This window comes from Synchiropus splendidus, chromosome 12 (genome assembly GCF_027744825.2).
Source record: "Synchiropus splendidus isolate RoL2022-P1 chromosome 12, RoL_Sspl_1.0, whole genome shotgun sequence".
In the NCBI taxonomy this organism is placed as follows: domain Eukaryota; kingdom Metazoa; phylum Chordata; class Actinopteri; order Syngnathiformes; family Callionymidae; genus Synchiropus; species Synchiropus splendidus.
This window is the reverse complement of record NC_071345.1, coordinates 11,134,433-11,151,898: the sequence shown is the minus strand read 5'-3', so window position 1 is coordinate 11,151,898 and position 17,466 is coordinate 11,134,433. Positions and strand designations below refer to the sequence as shown.

At 43.6% G+C, this 17,466-nt stretch overlaps 1 protein-coding gene across 6 annotated transcripts in view; it reads left to right on the top strand.

Annotated features, from left to right (window-relative positions):
* grik5 (glutamate receptor, ionotropic, kainate 5) overlaps positions 1-17,466 on the top strand; it is a 148,853-nt gene that overhangs the window by 108,139 nt on the left and 23,248 nt on the right. For all 6 annotated transcript variants that reach the window (XM_053880176.1, XM_053880175.1, XM_053880171.1 and 3 more), the window contains 7 exons: positions 800-978; positions 1,565-1,618; positions 3,805-3,963; positions 4,325-4,477; positions 6,238-6,342; positions 11,869-11,976; positions 15,836-16,039. In XM_053880176.1, coding sequence (XP_053736151.1) covers positions 800-978; positions 1,565-1,618; positions 3,805-3,963; positions 4,325-4,477; positions 6,238-6,342; positions 11,869-11,976; positions 15,836-16,039 — 962 coding nt within the window. The remainder of the gene's footprint in view (positions 1-799; positions 979-1,564; positions 1,619-3,804; positions 3,964-4,324; positions 4,478-6,237; positions 6,343-11,868; positions 11,977-15,835; positions 16,040-17,466) is intronic.

Genomic DNA, 17,466 nt, shown 5'->3' with positions numbered 1-17,466 from the left:
TGCTTTCTACCCTCCTCTGTGCAAATGGTGCTTTCATGCTGTTTGAACCGATACTAATTCAGTTTAAACATCCATCTCCCACTTCTTTGTGCGAAGACGTCTGGCTGAACGTGAATAGGACAGTGTGAAAGGTTCAAAAAGAATGAATGAGTTAAAGGCAGATATCAGTCGGTGATACAGGACTCATCCTCTTGTTATTGTTAAAGTCGTAGTTAATTCTCTAAATACCCTATTGTACTGATGATATTGGCTGTATTGTGACAGTTCAGGAGAAGCAATGTAAGTGGAGGGTGGTTGTTCTCTAAGGTCATTAAAGATAATTGATCTTCACTGAAGAGCCACGAGGAGAAAGAAAATGGAGGAGAGTAGATGAAGATGTTTCTTTACAGAAGCACACATCTTGAACTCTCAGGTTCCAGAGATGAAAACAGCCGCACGTCCTTCTGTGCTCATGTAGAAGCAGTGTTGTTATGAGGAATGCAGAACGTCTCTGTTTGTGAAATCTGTCAATTTGATGTTTCAGCATTATGCACACTAACTGGGATAATCAACATTCAGAGAAAAAAAAAGGAAAAAAAACCTGGAAGAAGTTATTATTTCTAAAAATGTGTAGTGACGAGAGACGCCACGAAAGTGAAATTCACACAGCAGGCCATCAATCATGTTTGAGGAAAGATATAAATAGTTTGCCATCTGAGAATAAATCACGCTTTTCACAGCTCACATTTGAGAAATGTGAGTTATATCTGGTGATACAGACGATGATATGTGCTCTGTCTCTGCTTTGGCTGCGCCGCAGGCCTGTTGAGATTGGAGGAACTGGTTCGGCGCTTTCTCATCTCCCGGGAGACGCTGTCAGTCAGGATGCTGGATGACAACCTCGATCCAACGCCGCTGCTGAAGGAAATCCGCGACGACAAAGTGGCGACCATCATCATCGATGCCAACGCGACGGTCTCCTATCACATCCTGAAGAAGGTCAGGCTGCCGGAGTCAGCACATCCGTTTGAACCGCCCACACTGCCGTGCACTATCTCTCGTACAGGAGAAGAGTCCTGCAGGGAGTTTTTCTCCTGCTTTGTTGTATATTCCGGTTAATGCAAAGTTCTGCCGACAACAACTGTATTTATTTCTACCTTTGCTGCCCCGAGGAGCAGCGTGGCAGCATATCTGTCACAGACAATCATTTGCATTTGAAGAAAGTATTTGACAGAAAGAACATCTTTGACTTGAATGCCGCTCAGATGTTAGAAAGGCGCGCTCTGCGGCGCCGTCAGCGAACACCGTGAGTCACACTTCCGATGCTACCCGAATGTTTTTACAGGGTACGTCGGACCGTCTGTCTGCCCTCAGCGAAATGTTAGCGCAGTGATGTAAAACTGTGATTAACATATAAATCCTTCTCTTGCATCCACTTTGACTTTGTCCCCCAAATGCACTCACTAACCTTCCTCCTTTGCCCGTGTTGTTTCTCCCCGCATCAATCTTCCAGCTTCTGTACCCTTCCTGGATCGCACCTGCATCGTAATATTCTTATCCTGCTTTTTTTTTTTTCTTGCTGCAGGCGTCAGAGCTGGGGATGACATCAGCATTTTACAAGTACATCCTCACCACAATGGTAAGAGCATCGCAGCCACATTATCTCGCTCTGAATTTCCCACTGCAGTTTACTGTCCCTTTCTGGCTTTCTCTTATCAAAGAAATGTGGCACAGATCCAGAAAATAAGCTGGAGATAGGGTTATTTAAGTCCTAGTCAGATGGCCATCCATTTTTAGTCTACAGTGGCTTGTTTGTTGTACTGTTGGGGAAGAAATCAGTGTTCATAGAGCAGAAACGGTTGTACATAGGTGATGACTGAGTGCAGTGCAGCAAGGGCAAAGGGTGTTAGATTCAGAGGTCAGAATGGCAGGTAAGGAAAGAATTGAAGTCAGCGTAACACTTCACGTAAAAAAAATAAGTTAGTTACAAACTGTGTTAGGACCAGTAATAATGTAGCAATTGTCATTCTACTGACAGTCACCTCTCATTGGCTGATAGGGGACTAGATTTTGTTTTGCAAACAGTGTCCTTTTTTGTTTTAGTACTTTTAAGTTTCGCAGCATTTTATGTTGTGTTATTTTATGTAGCGATTACCTGGGTGTTGAACTAACCCCTGGTTTCCGCTGAAGCTCCACAGCACACTGAGGGCTTCCAAAGCACGTCACCTGGAGTGCTGCCAATCATGCAGGCAGGAAGTCAGATGAGGAAGGGCAAAGTGGATTTTCAAAATAAATGTGTAGCTTTAAAAACACATTTTGTCCTGAAAACACACCAATATAGATTTTTTTAAATCTTGGATTTGTAGTTAAGACACTTTTCATGTACAGTAGCTCCAAACTCCAAACAGACATGGACAAATTGGAGATCGCAGGTACTTGTTTTAAAATGTGGATTTCTCTTTCCATGTATGATATGCATTTAATCCTATAGACTCCCAACATTATAGCTCAGCTGGCTGCACAAGCCATCCAAGATGGGACCAGTGATAAGACACCGGCTGATGCAGCACCACACTTTCAGAGCTGCAGTTTCCGTGGAAGTGTATGGGGCAAAGATCTCTCTATTTAACATGGCTTCTTCAGTTCATACCTGTTCAAACTGTTTTATTTTTTGAAGTCGCACACCAGTATGACAAAAATGCTGTTTTTTAAGTTCAGCACTACTCACAGCACTGATGAATTTAGAAAACAGAGGCTCGGGTTTAGGTTATTTCAGCATGGACGCCGCTGTGTTGTCATCCAGGTCACTTCCACACTCTTCTAGCATCAGGTCCGGTCTCTGTTTTGGCTCCCATGTGTTGCTTTGGTCTTCATACCTCTGCCCATCTCCTGTTCTGTAAACACCGGTCCTAAAACTGATATTCTGAAAAAAGCCTGATGGCTGCATTTGGGCCCCTGTTTGAACAATGAGGAAAAGTGCTCAAATAAGTGAGGCATGGGTCAGACTCAGTCAACTGCTGCTGTTGAGGACTGTCCTAGTTTCTGAACAACTGTGTTGCTCATTTTAAACCCCGAAACAGGAATAATGCTGATGACTCTCAGCTCTGTCCCTCCTCTCGCTCTCATGCTCCCATCTCGCCTCACACGGCGACGCCACACACACACTCACATATGAACGCAGCACTTCTAGAGGACATCCTATAATTAGAATGCTATTCCCACAACACTGGTTTCTAGTTTGCTTTAAATATCGTGTACTAACGTTGCGAGCCTCGCGCCGAGCTGTGGCGCCTCGGCGGGAACCTGGAGTAAGTTCAGCCTAACTTGGGCCAGAATTGAATGAGAGAGGCAACCAAAGCTGTGCTAGTCTGGCAGAACTGACGGGGTCTTGAGGTGAAGGGGATGACAGAGAGCCCTTTCTTCTGCTGCACCTCCAGTGGTTTTCAAAGGCACTTATTCAAGCAGCCCAACCTTGCGTCAACCCATCCCCTCCAGCCGTTGGAATTAATGCCTGACTTTATGCCTTTGTCCCTCCTCCTCCTCCTCCCACCCTCTGTACCTACCTTGCTCTTAGATTTGCCTCAGATGCTGGGTCTTCTATCTGTGAAATGCTACCGGTGTCGCCTCCATCAATCTCACTTCCTCCTGTATCTCAGTCCCCCACTCTTATTCTAAACCCATCAGAGCCCAGATGCTGTCAGTCCCCGTAGCCTCCCTCTTTTCTTTCCCCACACGTCTCTTTGCTCTGTGCTTTTTGAAGATTTGACGCTCTGTCAACACAGTCGCTGGAATCTCCTGTGTTCTTCTGCACACACTCCTTTGTAGGACTTTCCCCTGTTGAGACTGGACGATATAGTGAACGATCAGTCCAACATCGTGGGCTTCTCCATGTTCAACACGACCCACCCCTTCTACTTGGAGTTCATCAGGAGCCTCAATCTCTCCTGGCGGGAGGGCTGTGACCTCACATATCCCGGCCCTGCGGTGAGTCTCACAGACTCGCATCCTCGTGTGCTCACTTGCTGGGAGCTTTCTCTCTCTCTCTCTCTCTCTGTGATTCACAGAGCAGCTAAAGAGATTCAGCAAGTCTTTTGCTTGTGTTTAATTGGTATTGACGTTTCCATCTGTGTTTTCCTCCCTGCTGGTTACCTATACCACACACAACCCCTCTCATTCTCCCCTCTTATTTTCCATTCCGCTTACCAATCAATCATCTGAATTCACACCCCTGCTATCTCCCTCGCATCTATTCCCCCGACTTCACTTCCCCCCCTCCTCCCCTCAACCCCACCCTCCCCGCCGTCCCCCAACATCATCTCCCCGTCTCCCTCTTTTGCCTCCGCAGCTCTCCTCAGCGCTGATGTTTGATGCGGTTCATGTGGTTGTGGGGGCGGTGAGGGAATTGAACCGCAGTCAGGAGATAGGTGTGAAGCCACTCAGCTGTACCTCACCCCAGATCTGGCAACACGGGACCAGCCTCATGAACTACCTTCGCATGGTAATGAATTGTTTCATCTTCATGAATGCTGTCTGTGCTATCACCTGCTGTTCTGCATGTTCTCAAGTGCATCCCGCCTCTGACACCTGAATGGAAAAGAAGAACCTGTAGAATCGTAACTAGTCCCGTTTTCGTCATTTAGAAACTACGGTGTATATTTTTCTTTATATCGTATGCATTAAAAATGCCTCAGTGCCACATACATTAGCAGTAGCTTCCGCAAGGTGCTCAGTTTAAAACACAAGATACAGTCAAATAAATAGTACGACTTCCATGATTCAAGATTTGTATTGGCTCTTGTGGAAAAAAAAAAAGAACAAGCATGATTGCTAGCAATGTCCAGACTGCTAGGCCTCATCGCAGTGTTCCTGAGTTTTCAAAACTGACTAGCAACTCTAATGTAGTGTTGCTTGACAACAATAAAAACACATTCTGCCACCACGGTCAGGTGGAAGTTGGTTTAGCAGGGACATTTATTTATTTCTATCTATGTATTTTTTGCTAATTCTGATCTGCGCACATTGGCAGCTTCATCAGAAGCCATACATGTGAACGATGATTCTTTTATCATCTCGTCCTTGTTTCATGAGCATAATTTCTCCCAAAAATGTCTCACTTTTTTGCTGACGTGTGACCAACAATAATCCAAACAGACATGGACAGATAGATGTGTGCCTACCTTGCTTGCCGTAGTGAACCAGTTCTGTTTACTGTTGGACCCACTCAGAATTGTAAATACACTGCTGTGTCTTACACAATGCAAATGATGGATGGATTGTAGTTGTTTTGATTCCTATTTGAGTAACCAACTTTTGATTTGGTTACTATTATCACATACATGTGCAACGCGATTCATAATGGTATCACTTTAATGGTTATTTTTGCACACTGTTATTGGATTAAATGGGATTTATGAGACTAAAAAAATAATTTCCAAATGCACCTTTTATTTGCAAAACACGCAGTTAAGGAACACCCAGAAAAAGTTAAGTGCTACTGGTTTAAAATTTGGATTTCTCAATCCATGCCTCTTTAACAGGTTTGTGGTTTGATGAAATGTGTAGCTCCTTTCCAAAGCATTCCTTTAGCTGCAATGTAAGTCTGCTCCGTAATCCCGGTCAACCCTGGGCAGTTGTCCTGAGTATCAGACGCGTCTGAAGTTGCATGTAACCTCTCTGTCTCTTGTTGTCATCTCCCATCCCTGGTCCACGCGTCTCCCATCGACGACCTGTTGTCAAGGCAGCCCGGGCTTCATCTCTCATTGCCTCCTCCCCGCCGGCTGGACATCTGTCTTTGTTAGTCAACATCATGCTGCGCTCCATCATCTGCAACACGCCATTCGTCATAGATTTCACCTGGGTTTTCGGAGTGGCAGTACGGAGCTCTTGAGGTGGAGTTCTGAGTCTTATTAAGGGCGCTGTTGACTCGCTCTGCTGCTCTATCTGAGCCTCTCACTCAGTCAATTTCTCCTGCTTGATCCGGAGCTGATCATCCCTGTCTGGTCCGGCTTCAGACACTTCCTCTCTCTTTTGCTGTCTCTCCTTCTTTGCTGTCTCTTTCCCTCTGCCTCCCTGATTCACCTACAAAGTGTGTCTGTCTGGTCATGACTGGAATTGAGAGGACGACTGGCTTTATGAAGGCAGTAGTCTATTTCCACATTTCTGAGCATCATGCCTGCTTCTGCGCTTCAACTCATTCCATCTCTGTTGTCTGGCCATTCTTGCTCTTTCTTTGCCTCACTCTCGTCTTTCGCCTGCCAGGTGGAGTATGATGGCTTGACAGGCCGTGTGGAGTTTAACAGCAAAGGTCAGAGGACCAACTACACCCTGCGGATCCTGGAGAAGCACCGAGGAGGCCACAAAGAGGTCAGGAGTCACCTGTGAACACACACCAGCCACCGCTTGTTGCCTGCAGGCTTTTGGGCTTGCACCCGGTCATCTGTCTGCTTTGCCCATCGCCACAGGAAACATTTAACCCAAAGGTCGGCAGTGTAGCAGAATCCCGAGCGAGCTTGCACGCCAAAATTCTGGAAGTCTTTTTAGTGCCTGCCATCCGTCACTGCTGTCTAGAAGGCCTTCTAGTTGTGAAAGTAATTTGAACGAGTACAGCCCCGTGACTTGGCTGTAGAGCTCACAGGAGCATCAAAAGACTGGTGAAGAGTGTGCGACTGAAGGTACATTAAGGAGAGAATAGAAGTCATTCTCCATGCTCTCAACTTTTTAATCACCTTCTCCACCAAGTCCTGCTTCCTCCCCTGTAACTGAGCCAGCTGCCTAGTTGATGAAGTACTGTACAGTAAAACACCTAGCGGTGAGCAGTCGGTGTTCTCAGTGTGAAGAAGACTGAAATCAGAAATATACACACATTACTGGAGAGGGAACAGCACCCTGCTGTGACTCAGTTGGAGCCATGGTTGGGGGGAGTGAAAGGGAAGTCTGGAACTTCCTGTGGAAACTTCAGTGAAGTCAGATAATTGGTTGCAAATCATTTCATCTTCAAACCATTTTATTCCCTCAAACGTTAACTTATCCATCACATGACTTTTTGATTTGTTTACACAACCCTCTGTTTCTCAAACTTCTGTTTCTCTGTTTCTGATTTGAGAATGTGTGTCTATTCAGCGAATACAATTTTAAATAGATTACATAGAGCAATTCATATTAACCTTTAATGAACTAATGCCAGACTGTAGAGAGCACCGGAATATTAGCCACACCCACTACATTTAAGAATGGAAAATAGATCTTCTTCATAGATAAGACTCACCGGTCTGTAAGCAGCGGGTGCAGTGGTGCTGTCTGCACCGTAGAATGGTCAGTGGTGCTTAAAAAACCGCTTGAGAATCACTTCTAAACTAGTTTGGAAAACTATGGGCAAAAAACTATGGACTCATGGGCAATGTTCTGAACTTGAATCATGAACTCCTCACATCTTTTATTGATATTAAAGCGCTGAAAATGCGCTGTTTTCACCCGCGTGTCCAAAGCCAGTCTCAGCTGCTGCTTCGCTTATAGTCAGGAAATTACGGTGCTTGCTTATTTACGGTCAATAGTCTAGTATTTATGATGTTGAATTGAGTGAACTTTTGGTGACCATTCGTGGGTTAAATGTAGCCAGACTTAACAAGACAGTTATAAATGTGTTATAATGACTAGTTACAGGCTAATATTCAGGCAATACTCATGTGAATAAGTAATGCATTTATGGCAATATATGTTCCCTAATCGAAAATGTGACCAAAAAACTATATTAATAATATAACTTTGATGTTCTTGATGAAAATTTTTACAAAAACGATGACACATGAACTGGTTCAGTCACAGTAAACATGCTCAAACGTTTGGTTACAAACAAACAAAAAACTGCATGTATGTTTGTTTCCAATACTCCTCATGGAAACTCTTGCAGCAACACCTGTTGAGACGAAACTCCGGGCCACTGTGCAGCTCCGTTGAGCAACAAACAGTTTTTTTTAGAACGTCATGTTTGGCACTCTCAACATGTGAATAAAGAGAAACTACTGTTTGTGTTTAGGGTGACGCTGCTCAGAACATATACGGATGATCTATTTCAGTTAAATAGATGGCCATACTCTCTGAGCAAAGAGAGAAAAAAAACAGCTTTAAGTGATATGGAAACATCCATCCAGATCATCTTCTCCAGCACCAGATGCTGAAACACGACGAGACCATTTGTTTTACGTCCGCTTTGTTTCTGCAATGACCTTCCTCACGGTGGAATAGTGGAATAATGGGTGTTTTGTAGAGCTTAACATTTGCTGTGCATTTCCACATCTCGCCGATGAATAATTAAGCGACCAAGACTTTGAAGCTGAACTTATTCTTGCGCTGTGGTCTTTGCTTTTCATTCCTTACGTAAGCGCATGCATCCAGTCTTTAACTCGATCACAGCTCGCAGGAAATAACTTGAAGCCGGATCTTTTCTGCTCTGTTTTCATGAGAGTGCTTCATGACCTTCATTTGAAATAATCGATGTGGTCATTTTGCTGAAGGCTTGTTAGTGCTTGTATATCCAAGGCAAAAATTTGCGTAGTATCAAAGTAGAGTTGCCGCAGGCACACGTTAATCCTGCACATGGACTTAGATCTTTTTCCAGCTTCGATTTTGTGGCTGTTGTTTCTGCGCACGAGAGAGAGTTATTGTTGTACCTTTTGCTGCTTGCATTTGCCTGTAAATATTGCAACTTTGCCTGTTATAGTTGGATATTTGGGAGAAGTGACAGCTGCATCCACATATCTTTAGAAAAGTTTGGGTCTGTTGAGAGTAGCTGCATGAGCTCTTCGATTTTTTTTTCTTAGTTTACTCTGTGTGTTGCTCATGTGAGTTCCAGACTCCTACTGCCACCTGCTGCTCAAATCAGCTCTTATCAGATTGACTATAATATTGATGTTTCAAATGCATAAATAGTATCTAAGTATAAAGATAATAGTGGTAAAAAACTCATCTGCCAAGCCGCTGACTACCAGCCTATTTGGGTTTTTTATTGCTGCTGTTTCCCTTAGCATTAGCAGTGGTATGAGCTCCTACAGCACACACAATTGGTACCGAGGAAGAGCTCACATTGAACTTAGTGACAAAACCATGCATATATTTGTGAAACATAAATTTTGCCTTAGATATACGTGTGTCCCCCAGTCATTTGGTGGCATAAAGAGTGTAGGTAGGGCAATAATACTGGGTTTGAAAGTGCTTTTCTGCTTCATTTTTGACTCAAAATATGACAAATCTACCCCCCCAAAAATTCACAGTAATACACTTTACTTCCATCATCATGTGCCAGTTTCTCAGTTAAAACTGCATACATTTGCCCCCCTTTTTTGGGCATCAAGGTCCTGTTACCTCCAAATGTCGAGAGCCATTCGTGCCGTCATTGAATTGAGAATGAAAATGTATTCAAGAAGTGGAGGTAATGAAGCCCATGCAAAGTCTACACATCACTGCACCCTCTCGGGGAATTGTGCCGCGGTTCAGTGACTGGAGGCAACACTTGCTCTTCACCTCCCTCTAATAGTTCTTGCTTGCCTTTATGACAGGGCCAACAGGCAGCCATGTTAACACTAAATGCCATCTGATAACCAGGTTTAAAGCGAGGTGTTAGCTTTGTGAGGGAGCTGTAATAATGAACATCTTAACTCCTCCCGCCGCCGCGCACGCTCGCAACACTCTGGCAGGAAGTGGGGTTCCGCAAAGAAAAGGCCAACCTTAAATGTCAGCGGCAGATAGAGTCGTAGAAAAGACTGTCACTTTGTCTGTGGGAAATTTTCTTTATCTGACCTATAGAAACATCTTCAGAAGATAAGCCTGACTAAGCTGAGATTCTGCTTGTCATCAAACATTTAAGTGGCTGTACAGCGACAGGGATCTGAGCTGTTTGGGATGTTATTTAGCAACGAACAGTTGGTCATTGCTGGAGTGTTTCTGTGGGTGTGAACCATCTCAGTCTTGGGAAGACCACCACACACGCTGCCATCTATTTTGGGCTGCAACAATGCAATTCCATGGTCAAGTCAGTTGAACGTGTATAATTCTGTTTGGCTGATTCAAGATAAACAATATCACAAATCCGATCTCTTGTTCCTTCGGCTTTTGTAGTTGAAATGTGCCTTCTGTTTTCACTCAGAAGCGAGTCTGATTGTCGCTTAAGAAGTCATCATTTCCAATTTTTTCTCTGGCTCCTGTGAAACCCTATTTTGGGGCCACTTTACCTTCAGATTGATGCATGCTCATTGCTTCCACAAGATGGCCTGTTAGCACATCATAGGCAAATCATTTGGAGGAGAGCCTGACATTTCCCACTGTTTTAAATCCCTCTCCTTTCACGGGAGGCGACTTTAATGGTCAATTTCACATTAGTTAGGTCATTACGGTGATATTTTACACCTCTTTGAGCAGCGTTCTTACCTCAAGTCCTTAACATTTTTCGAAGTGAAAGCCATGAGTCTTTTCAAAGACGGTAGCTAAACAGTTTTGTCCTCATCCTGCCATCATTATATTCCCATTCCAATTGGGAATCAAGCATGTAGCCAGACATGTTGGGGGGGGGGACCAATCACAGAAATTATCTTTTTCAGAACCCAAAATATCCAAATGAAAGACATCAGCACTCTGGCTGAAGGGTCTCGCAAAAACACAGCATTTACCTGTCTGATGCTGCAGGTCTGAAGAGCCGTTTCACTGCCACTCCGTGGAATGGGAGGGGCTTGTGACTCTCACAAGAACTGAAATAAATTCCTCTGCAATACGAAAATACAGATGGCAACTTTGTCTTGTCAAGAACTTAAGAACACAGAAAAAAATTGGCTCCATAAGGGGCACATTTCTCATGCATTGAAAAAGGAGTGGTGCTTGACCACTAGAATCTCTATGCACATCCCTGTTGGAAATTATGGCTTTTATGTAAAATAAAAAAAACAATAAAAAACAAAAAAAGTAAAAAGTGTTCAAATAGGATGAAAATACAATTTATTTATTTTGTAGAATATCATACAAGATTTAAGTTAGTTATGATTTTTGTGAAAGTAATCTCCAAATATTCAAATATATCCACAGAAAATCCAACTCATATAGAAAGGGCATGACCTGAAGTTATTCTCTATTTTGCTGGATGTCTGGAAGGGAAAAACTCTTCAATTCAATATGCCAAAAAGCTTTTAAGCCCCTGACAATGGGATTCACAGGCATTCTGAGTGTGATTCATTGAGAATCTTGTAAATCAAATCCCCCCCAATTTTAGCAGAGAGCACTTCATCCCCGTAAAGTAGGCACAATTGGAACAACTTAAGAACTCAATGGCCTTTGTACATCACCTTGGAGTCATTCTTCTTAAACCTTTAGCGGCATCCTTTCTGCTGAGTGACTCTTCTGTGAAATAAGTCCGAAACGTAGCAGTTTTCTTGAAGTAAAACATCAGAGAACAAAAGAAAAATATGTATATGAATTGATTTCATGCATCATACAAGAGTGGCGTATGAAAGATACAGAAAGGCTGAATTGCCATTTGCTGCCGAGAGTCCTATAAATCTGACTACTAAGTCTTTGTTAAGGTGAAGGGGGGGTCGGTATAATGTTCCCCAAAGGGCCAGGTATGTCTTCATTACCCTCATGCTGTCTTGTTGGCGCTTATCTCAACTCATGTTCACAGCTGTTTACCAACAATATTACATGGTGCCGCGTGTACAACAGCTCCGATGGCGACAGTTAAATCAATACGTCTGGGTTATCTGGCAGCGCTGGAACATGCAATGCTTTTCTGTTGAGCTCTCTACTACTGCATGTGTTTTATTTGCATGCAGCGGATGTGTCCTCTGATACACCAGTGAACCAACAATGTCCCCCCCTAATTTATTCCAATCCCCTGATTTTCTCCCTCAGATTGGGATCTGGTACTCCAACAACACACTGGCGATGAACTCCACCAGCCTGGATATCAACGTGTCGGAGACGCTGGCAAACAAGACACTTATTGTCACCACCATTCTGGTAAGATCATCCCCTGGCGCTGCGCCATAATTAGGTCAGACTTATTTCAGGTGCCAGCTTGAAAAAAAAGGTGAAAAAAAGAAACATTTTCAAGTAGTTGAAAACTGGCTTTTTAAAAGAGGCCGACGGATGTATCCGCTTGAAGCCACTTCGTCTAGTTTTTATTGTGCTCAAGGTCGTCGGATGATGTTTTCGAACAGTGTGTTAGCTGTATATCCGAAGGACGTATTAGTTTAAGAGGTCAATTTTGGTGTGTGTCGCTGGTTCCTATCAATGCGCGCTCATTTCTTCCGTGCTGCTCAATTCCATAGCAACTTTTTTTGGATGGGCACATTTTTAGGCACAAACTTAATGTGTTCAGAACTGCAAGGATCAAGTTGATGAGTCACACCATGAAAGAGAAAAGAAACAGTCGGCGGGCCAGACTAAGAGGTCAGCATCAGTGAGCAGCAGGATGGATTCATGCCAGGAAAGAGCTGCTCACATCCATTGTTTGCTCTATGGATGTTGATGGAGAAGTACAGAGAAGGTCAGAAGGCGTTACACAGTGTCTTTGTGGATCTAGAAAAAGCCTGTGACAGAGTTGGAAGAGAGGAGTGTGGCTCTGATGGGGAAATGGGGAGCGTCTGAGCAGTATGCTGGGGTCATGGAGGACGTAGATTTACCTCATGTGGAGAAGAGGAAAACTTTGGGAGGCCTGATGGTTCGGTGAGGGACAAAGGATGTTGGGGATGGAGGTAAGAGGCAGACGAAGAAGACAACATAGGTTCGTAGATGTGGTAAAGGGGGACCTGAAACAGATAGGTGCACAAGGAAAGGATGACTGAAAATAAAGAAATGAACAGTCACATTATTATTGTTTCAGTCTGCTCCCCTTTTCCTTGATATATGTCTGCAAATATACATTTATAGTAAATCTTTGTAACTGACTCACGCCCAGAGTGGCTGGAACCTTGTGTCAAGCCTGGTTAAACATGTTTGCCAGTCAGCTTCTTTCATCTACACTGATGCCCATGGATGCCTCACTGGAATGAATGTCCTCTTCCAATTGAGCAGAACTAATCCAGGCGTCTCTTCTAAATAGCTTTTTTTTTTAACATGGAAGCCTGGTAAATTTCATTGAATTGCATGTTGAAAATACATCTACAGCTTTATGTGTTTTATTGAAGAACATGCTCTATTTTTTCGGGTAAACAGGAAACAGGACGTGAATGAGGTGACAAGCTTTAAGGCCCATTTATGTACCTGTCCATTTGAACCATGTTACCATCAATGATCACATGCATCCATGCGTTTTTTGCCCTGGTATTGCTGTTCACCAATATATATATCCACCAGGGGGAGCAGCCCAGAGTCAAAAGTTTATGACAACAAACTCCAAAACCAACATGGCGACTGTGAGAGAAGTATTGATAATGTACCTCTTGCACGATAGAGGCAACAGAGGCAGCATGAAGGAGGCAGTGGTCGCTGAGACCGTAAAATATATCGCAACTGGAGGACGAAGAATTTCCAACATTATTATTTTAGAGCTACATATCGGGTAGCAACACTGCCCCCATGATTTCCAGTGCTACTGCTCTGTTTGGTCCGTATCTGTAAGCTTTGTGCAACTGTGCAGAAGTATGTCCATATCTGAATCCATACGTAACGTTGAGCATAAATGAGCCTTTAAACAAAGTCTGTTGTGGGTGAATCTGTGTACGCAGGATAAAAAATAGATGTTTGTGAGGTTCAGATGACTGGAGGCTAGTTCTCCCTGCTTGAGCTAGGTTCACTGTTTTGTCGTAAAAGCTGAAAGTGCCCAAATCCACTTAAATTGGACAAAATTGTGGTTGAATTGTTTTCTTTCCCCAACTGTGTATCCTTAAGGTGACCTTGACTTCATCATTTTTCGAGCTCCACATCCGCACTTCAGTGAAAAGACTCCTCACCCCTCACAGTAAAAGCTGACTGAACACTAAAACGGGTTTATTAATTTTTTACTGCCAAAAATCCAAGTCATCAAGCATGATGAAAACCCGTGGTCCATCGACTGGTAATATCTCTCATCAATATATCATCGAATTCACCCCAAATCCATTTCTCAAATCATCAAGCCGCCAATGCACAGTGCCAAATATAACATTTTAGAAATCAAGCTGGAAAACGCGAGCGATTCATTTCAACTTAAGCCTCTGGAGCTTGACATAAAAAAGAACAACAACCTCCTTAAAATCTGTCAAGCGTCTTGTTCTCCTGCCAAGCAAGACAATTCTCCGCACTCTCAATTTTCACTGGTTTACGGGAGGATTTGAGGATAGATGCTGTGAGCTCTGCCAGTTTATCTGGTGTTTTGGTGCTTAGTGGCGTCTGTTTGCCTTATTTCAGAAAGACATCAGCGGCAGACATTAATTTCTCAAGACATTGGCCCTCATTTATCAAACAGCCGAAGAGAGGTGTACAACCATCGGTTTCCACACAAGGCTGCTCATTTGTCAACGCAGACGCACTCAAATCTCACTGATCTATCTGATATACGCAAGTTGGTATCCGAGCGGAATCGCTGCGCAGCCGTCACGGCTGTGTCGGAGGACCAGCTGAGGGGTGGGGCGAGGAGAATGCGCTTGCTTGAGAAATCATGTTACATACATTGACTTTCTTGTTTCCTGGATTTTTTTTTTTCAGTGCTTGTTTCAGTGCAGAAAACAAGGTTGTTAGTGTTTCGCTGATACTATGTCATTTATCAAGGAGGCATGTGTTGTGATCGTCTTACTGCAAATCTGGTTGGCTAACACTGCTCACACAATTTTCAACTGGTGGATTTTTCCATTTATTATTTAAATACATCTTTCTTTTCCCTTATAGGATTTCAACTGTCTTGTTTTGCTTCATGATATGTTAAGTTTACTTTATAAAATGAATGGCTCTTCAGTTTTTTCATCGTATAAATTCATCTACCAACAGAGTTAGTACTTTTCAAGTCATTTTCCTGCTCATTAAAATGGTCAAACCATTGCTCCACACATGCAGTAAAAGTTCTTGCTTTACACATAGAATGATCCCTTGAGTGGTCTGGCACGCGACATTCTGCTTGGTCGCTTGGTGTTTTCCTGTTGGTCAAGATGATGTTAAACATGCAGCGGCCGAGCTCCAACTGAGGATCTGGACTTGACAGTGGCCTCCACTTTGGTGACCACTTCCATGTGGTCTCGCTTTGTGAAAAAATATATTGATTTAAATGTGTGTTTAGTAGAACCTCTCATATAACACAATGCAAAAGTAAATACTGGAAACTTTTGAAAACACCTCATGCCGCCTTTGTCCTGTCTGGACGATTATTATTTCTTCTGCTCAACCGGGCCATAGAAATCCAAACTTCCGATGATTTTTTCGGACAAATCAATCTCCCTGTTTTCACCATTTCAGACGTCATCAGTTTGCCAACTGCGTTTTTCTCCTTTTAGTGACAGTTCCAATCACTCTGACCTATTTTTATTGCCACTTTGAAGACTCTTACAATGGGAGGCCAAATGAAAGGTCTTCAAAGCCGAGAGTCCTGCAGTCCTGTTCAAATCTGGCACTGTTGTTGGCTTCTGTGTGCCTGCAGGTGAACAGGTTTTTTTGGGGGCTTGTTGAATGGCTGGCCACCATCAAACAGGCTCAATTGAACATGTGTTCGCAATGTTCATGAAAAGGAAAATGGATGGAAGTAGGATTTTATTTTTACCCTTCTGTATATGCCCCTAAATTAATGCCCAGAACTTGTAGGACCACACAAACTCATCCTACGCAAACCCAGCGCTTGCACCTGCCATATTTCTGAACAATTCAATGACATAAACCCTGTATTTTTTTCATTCCAACCCCGCCTCCACAGGAGAACCCGTACGTGATGCGTAAAGACAACTACCAGGACTTCCAGGGTAACGACCAGTACGAAGGCTTCTGCGTGGACATGCTGCGGGAGCTGGCGGACATCTTGAAATTCTCCTTCAAGATCAAGCTGGTGGATGACGGCCTGTATGGGGCCCCGGAGCCCAACGGCTCGTGGACCGGGATGGTTGGCGAACTCATCAACAGGGTAAGTTGCCCAAGCAGCGTGGGCTGCTGAGGTGTGTGATATACGCTTTGCTGCAGTCCTGCCCCACGTCCGCCGCCCTCAGAGGGGAGTCGGACTTATCTAGGACAAAAGTGTGGCTTCATTATTCTTGGGACAGTTGATACCTGTCTGGCTCTGGAGAGGGACTACAGCCTGGTCTGTCGGGAGAGACGGCGTATGAGGTGAGGGGATGTCTTGCAGGATCCGATCCAGCTGTCGCTAAAATTCCACTCTGCCATCAGTGGTAGTTTTCCTGAACTCAATTAGTGTGGTACTGCTGCGATTTGAAGGGTCTCCACAGGAAACCAATGCAACCCGTTGGCTTTAAAGGAGGCTTTTGTGCCTGATTGAAATAATGGGTTTTGATATTTGTCACTCAAATATGAGGCTTATGTGTAAACTATTTCTCTTTCATTTTGACTGTGTCGTAAGTAAACGCCCCCCAACTCTCCATCCGCCTCGGTAAAAAGTACTATTTGTCTATTAAATTATTATTAGAGATTATTATAGATTAATTATTAGAGTACATCTCTGCGTAACATTGTATCATTGTTAGCATTAAAGAAAAGAAAAAATAGAATAATATACCGGGGTTGGACAAAATAATGGAAACACCTTAAAGCTAAAAAAGCTTTAAGGTGTTTCCAATATTTTGTCCAATCCCTGTAGATACACTTAAAATAAAGAACAACTTTATTGACATTGTTTTTGTTTTGTAACAGAAAAAAATGAAAGTGCATCAATTTGCCCGAAATGAAAAAAAAAAGAATTTTTTTGGAAAAATGTGTAAGTGGATGTGCAATTACACATTATTCTAGTACACAAAAAAACAATGTTCCAAAGTCACATGCGCCCCTCTGGCATCACTCCACACCCCCCCCCCCCAGGGTTGCCCGCCCCACTATTTGAGAAGGACTGTTGTAAAGCCATTTCTTCTATAGACTTCTATAGTGCACTGACTGTACCCCCAGATTCTGAACCTAACTGCCACGCCTCCTTCACTACTCCATCCTATTTTGACAACCCACTTAAAGTGAAAATTTTCTTCAATATCGCTCCAGAAAAACTTCTTTAATTCCATCTGGAAGATCTAGTCGACCAGCCGAGGTTCTGATAGCAGCGCATAACTTGCCACTCTGCTAAGGAGGCGGCGATGAACCGAAGCATTACAGTGGTAAAGGTTATTGGCCAGACACTTGGCATGAGCGCACATTACAAATCTCTGCTCTCCTTCTTCACCTCCCCATCCGAGGTTCACTCTCAGAAACCTATGCATTTCTGCCTTCCTCCACTGTCCAGGGAAAATGCGCCACTGACAGTCGCTGTGGCGCCAGCGGGCTAATGAGAGACCCTCTCTGCTTCATTACCATACGGTTTACTTCAATTACCAGACTGTGGTCCCTGTGTGG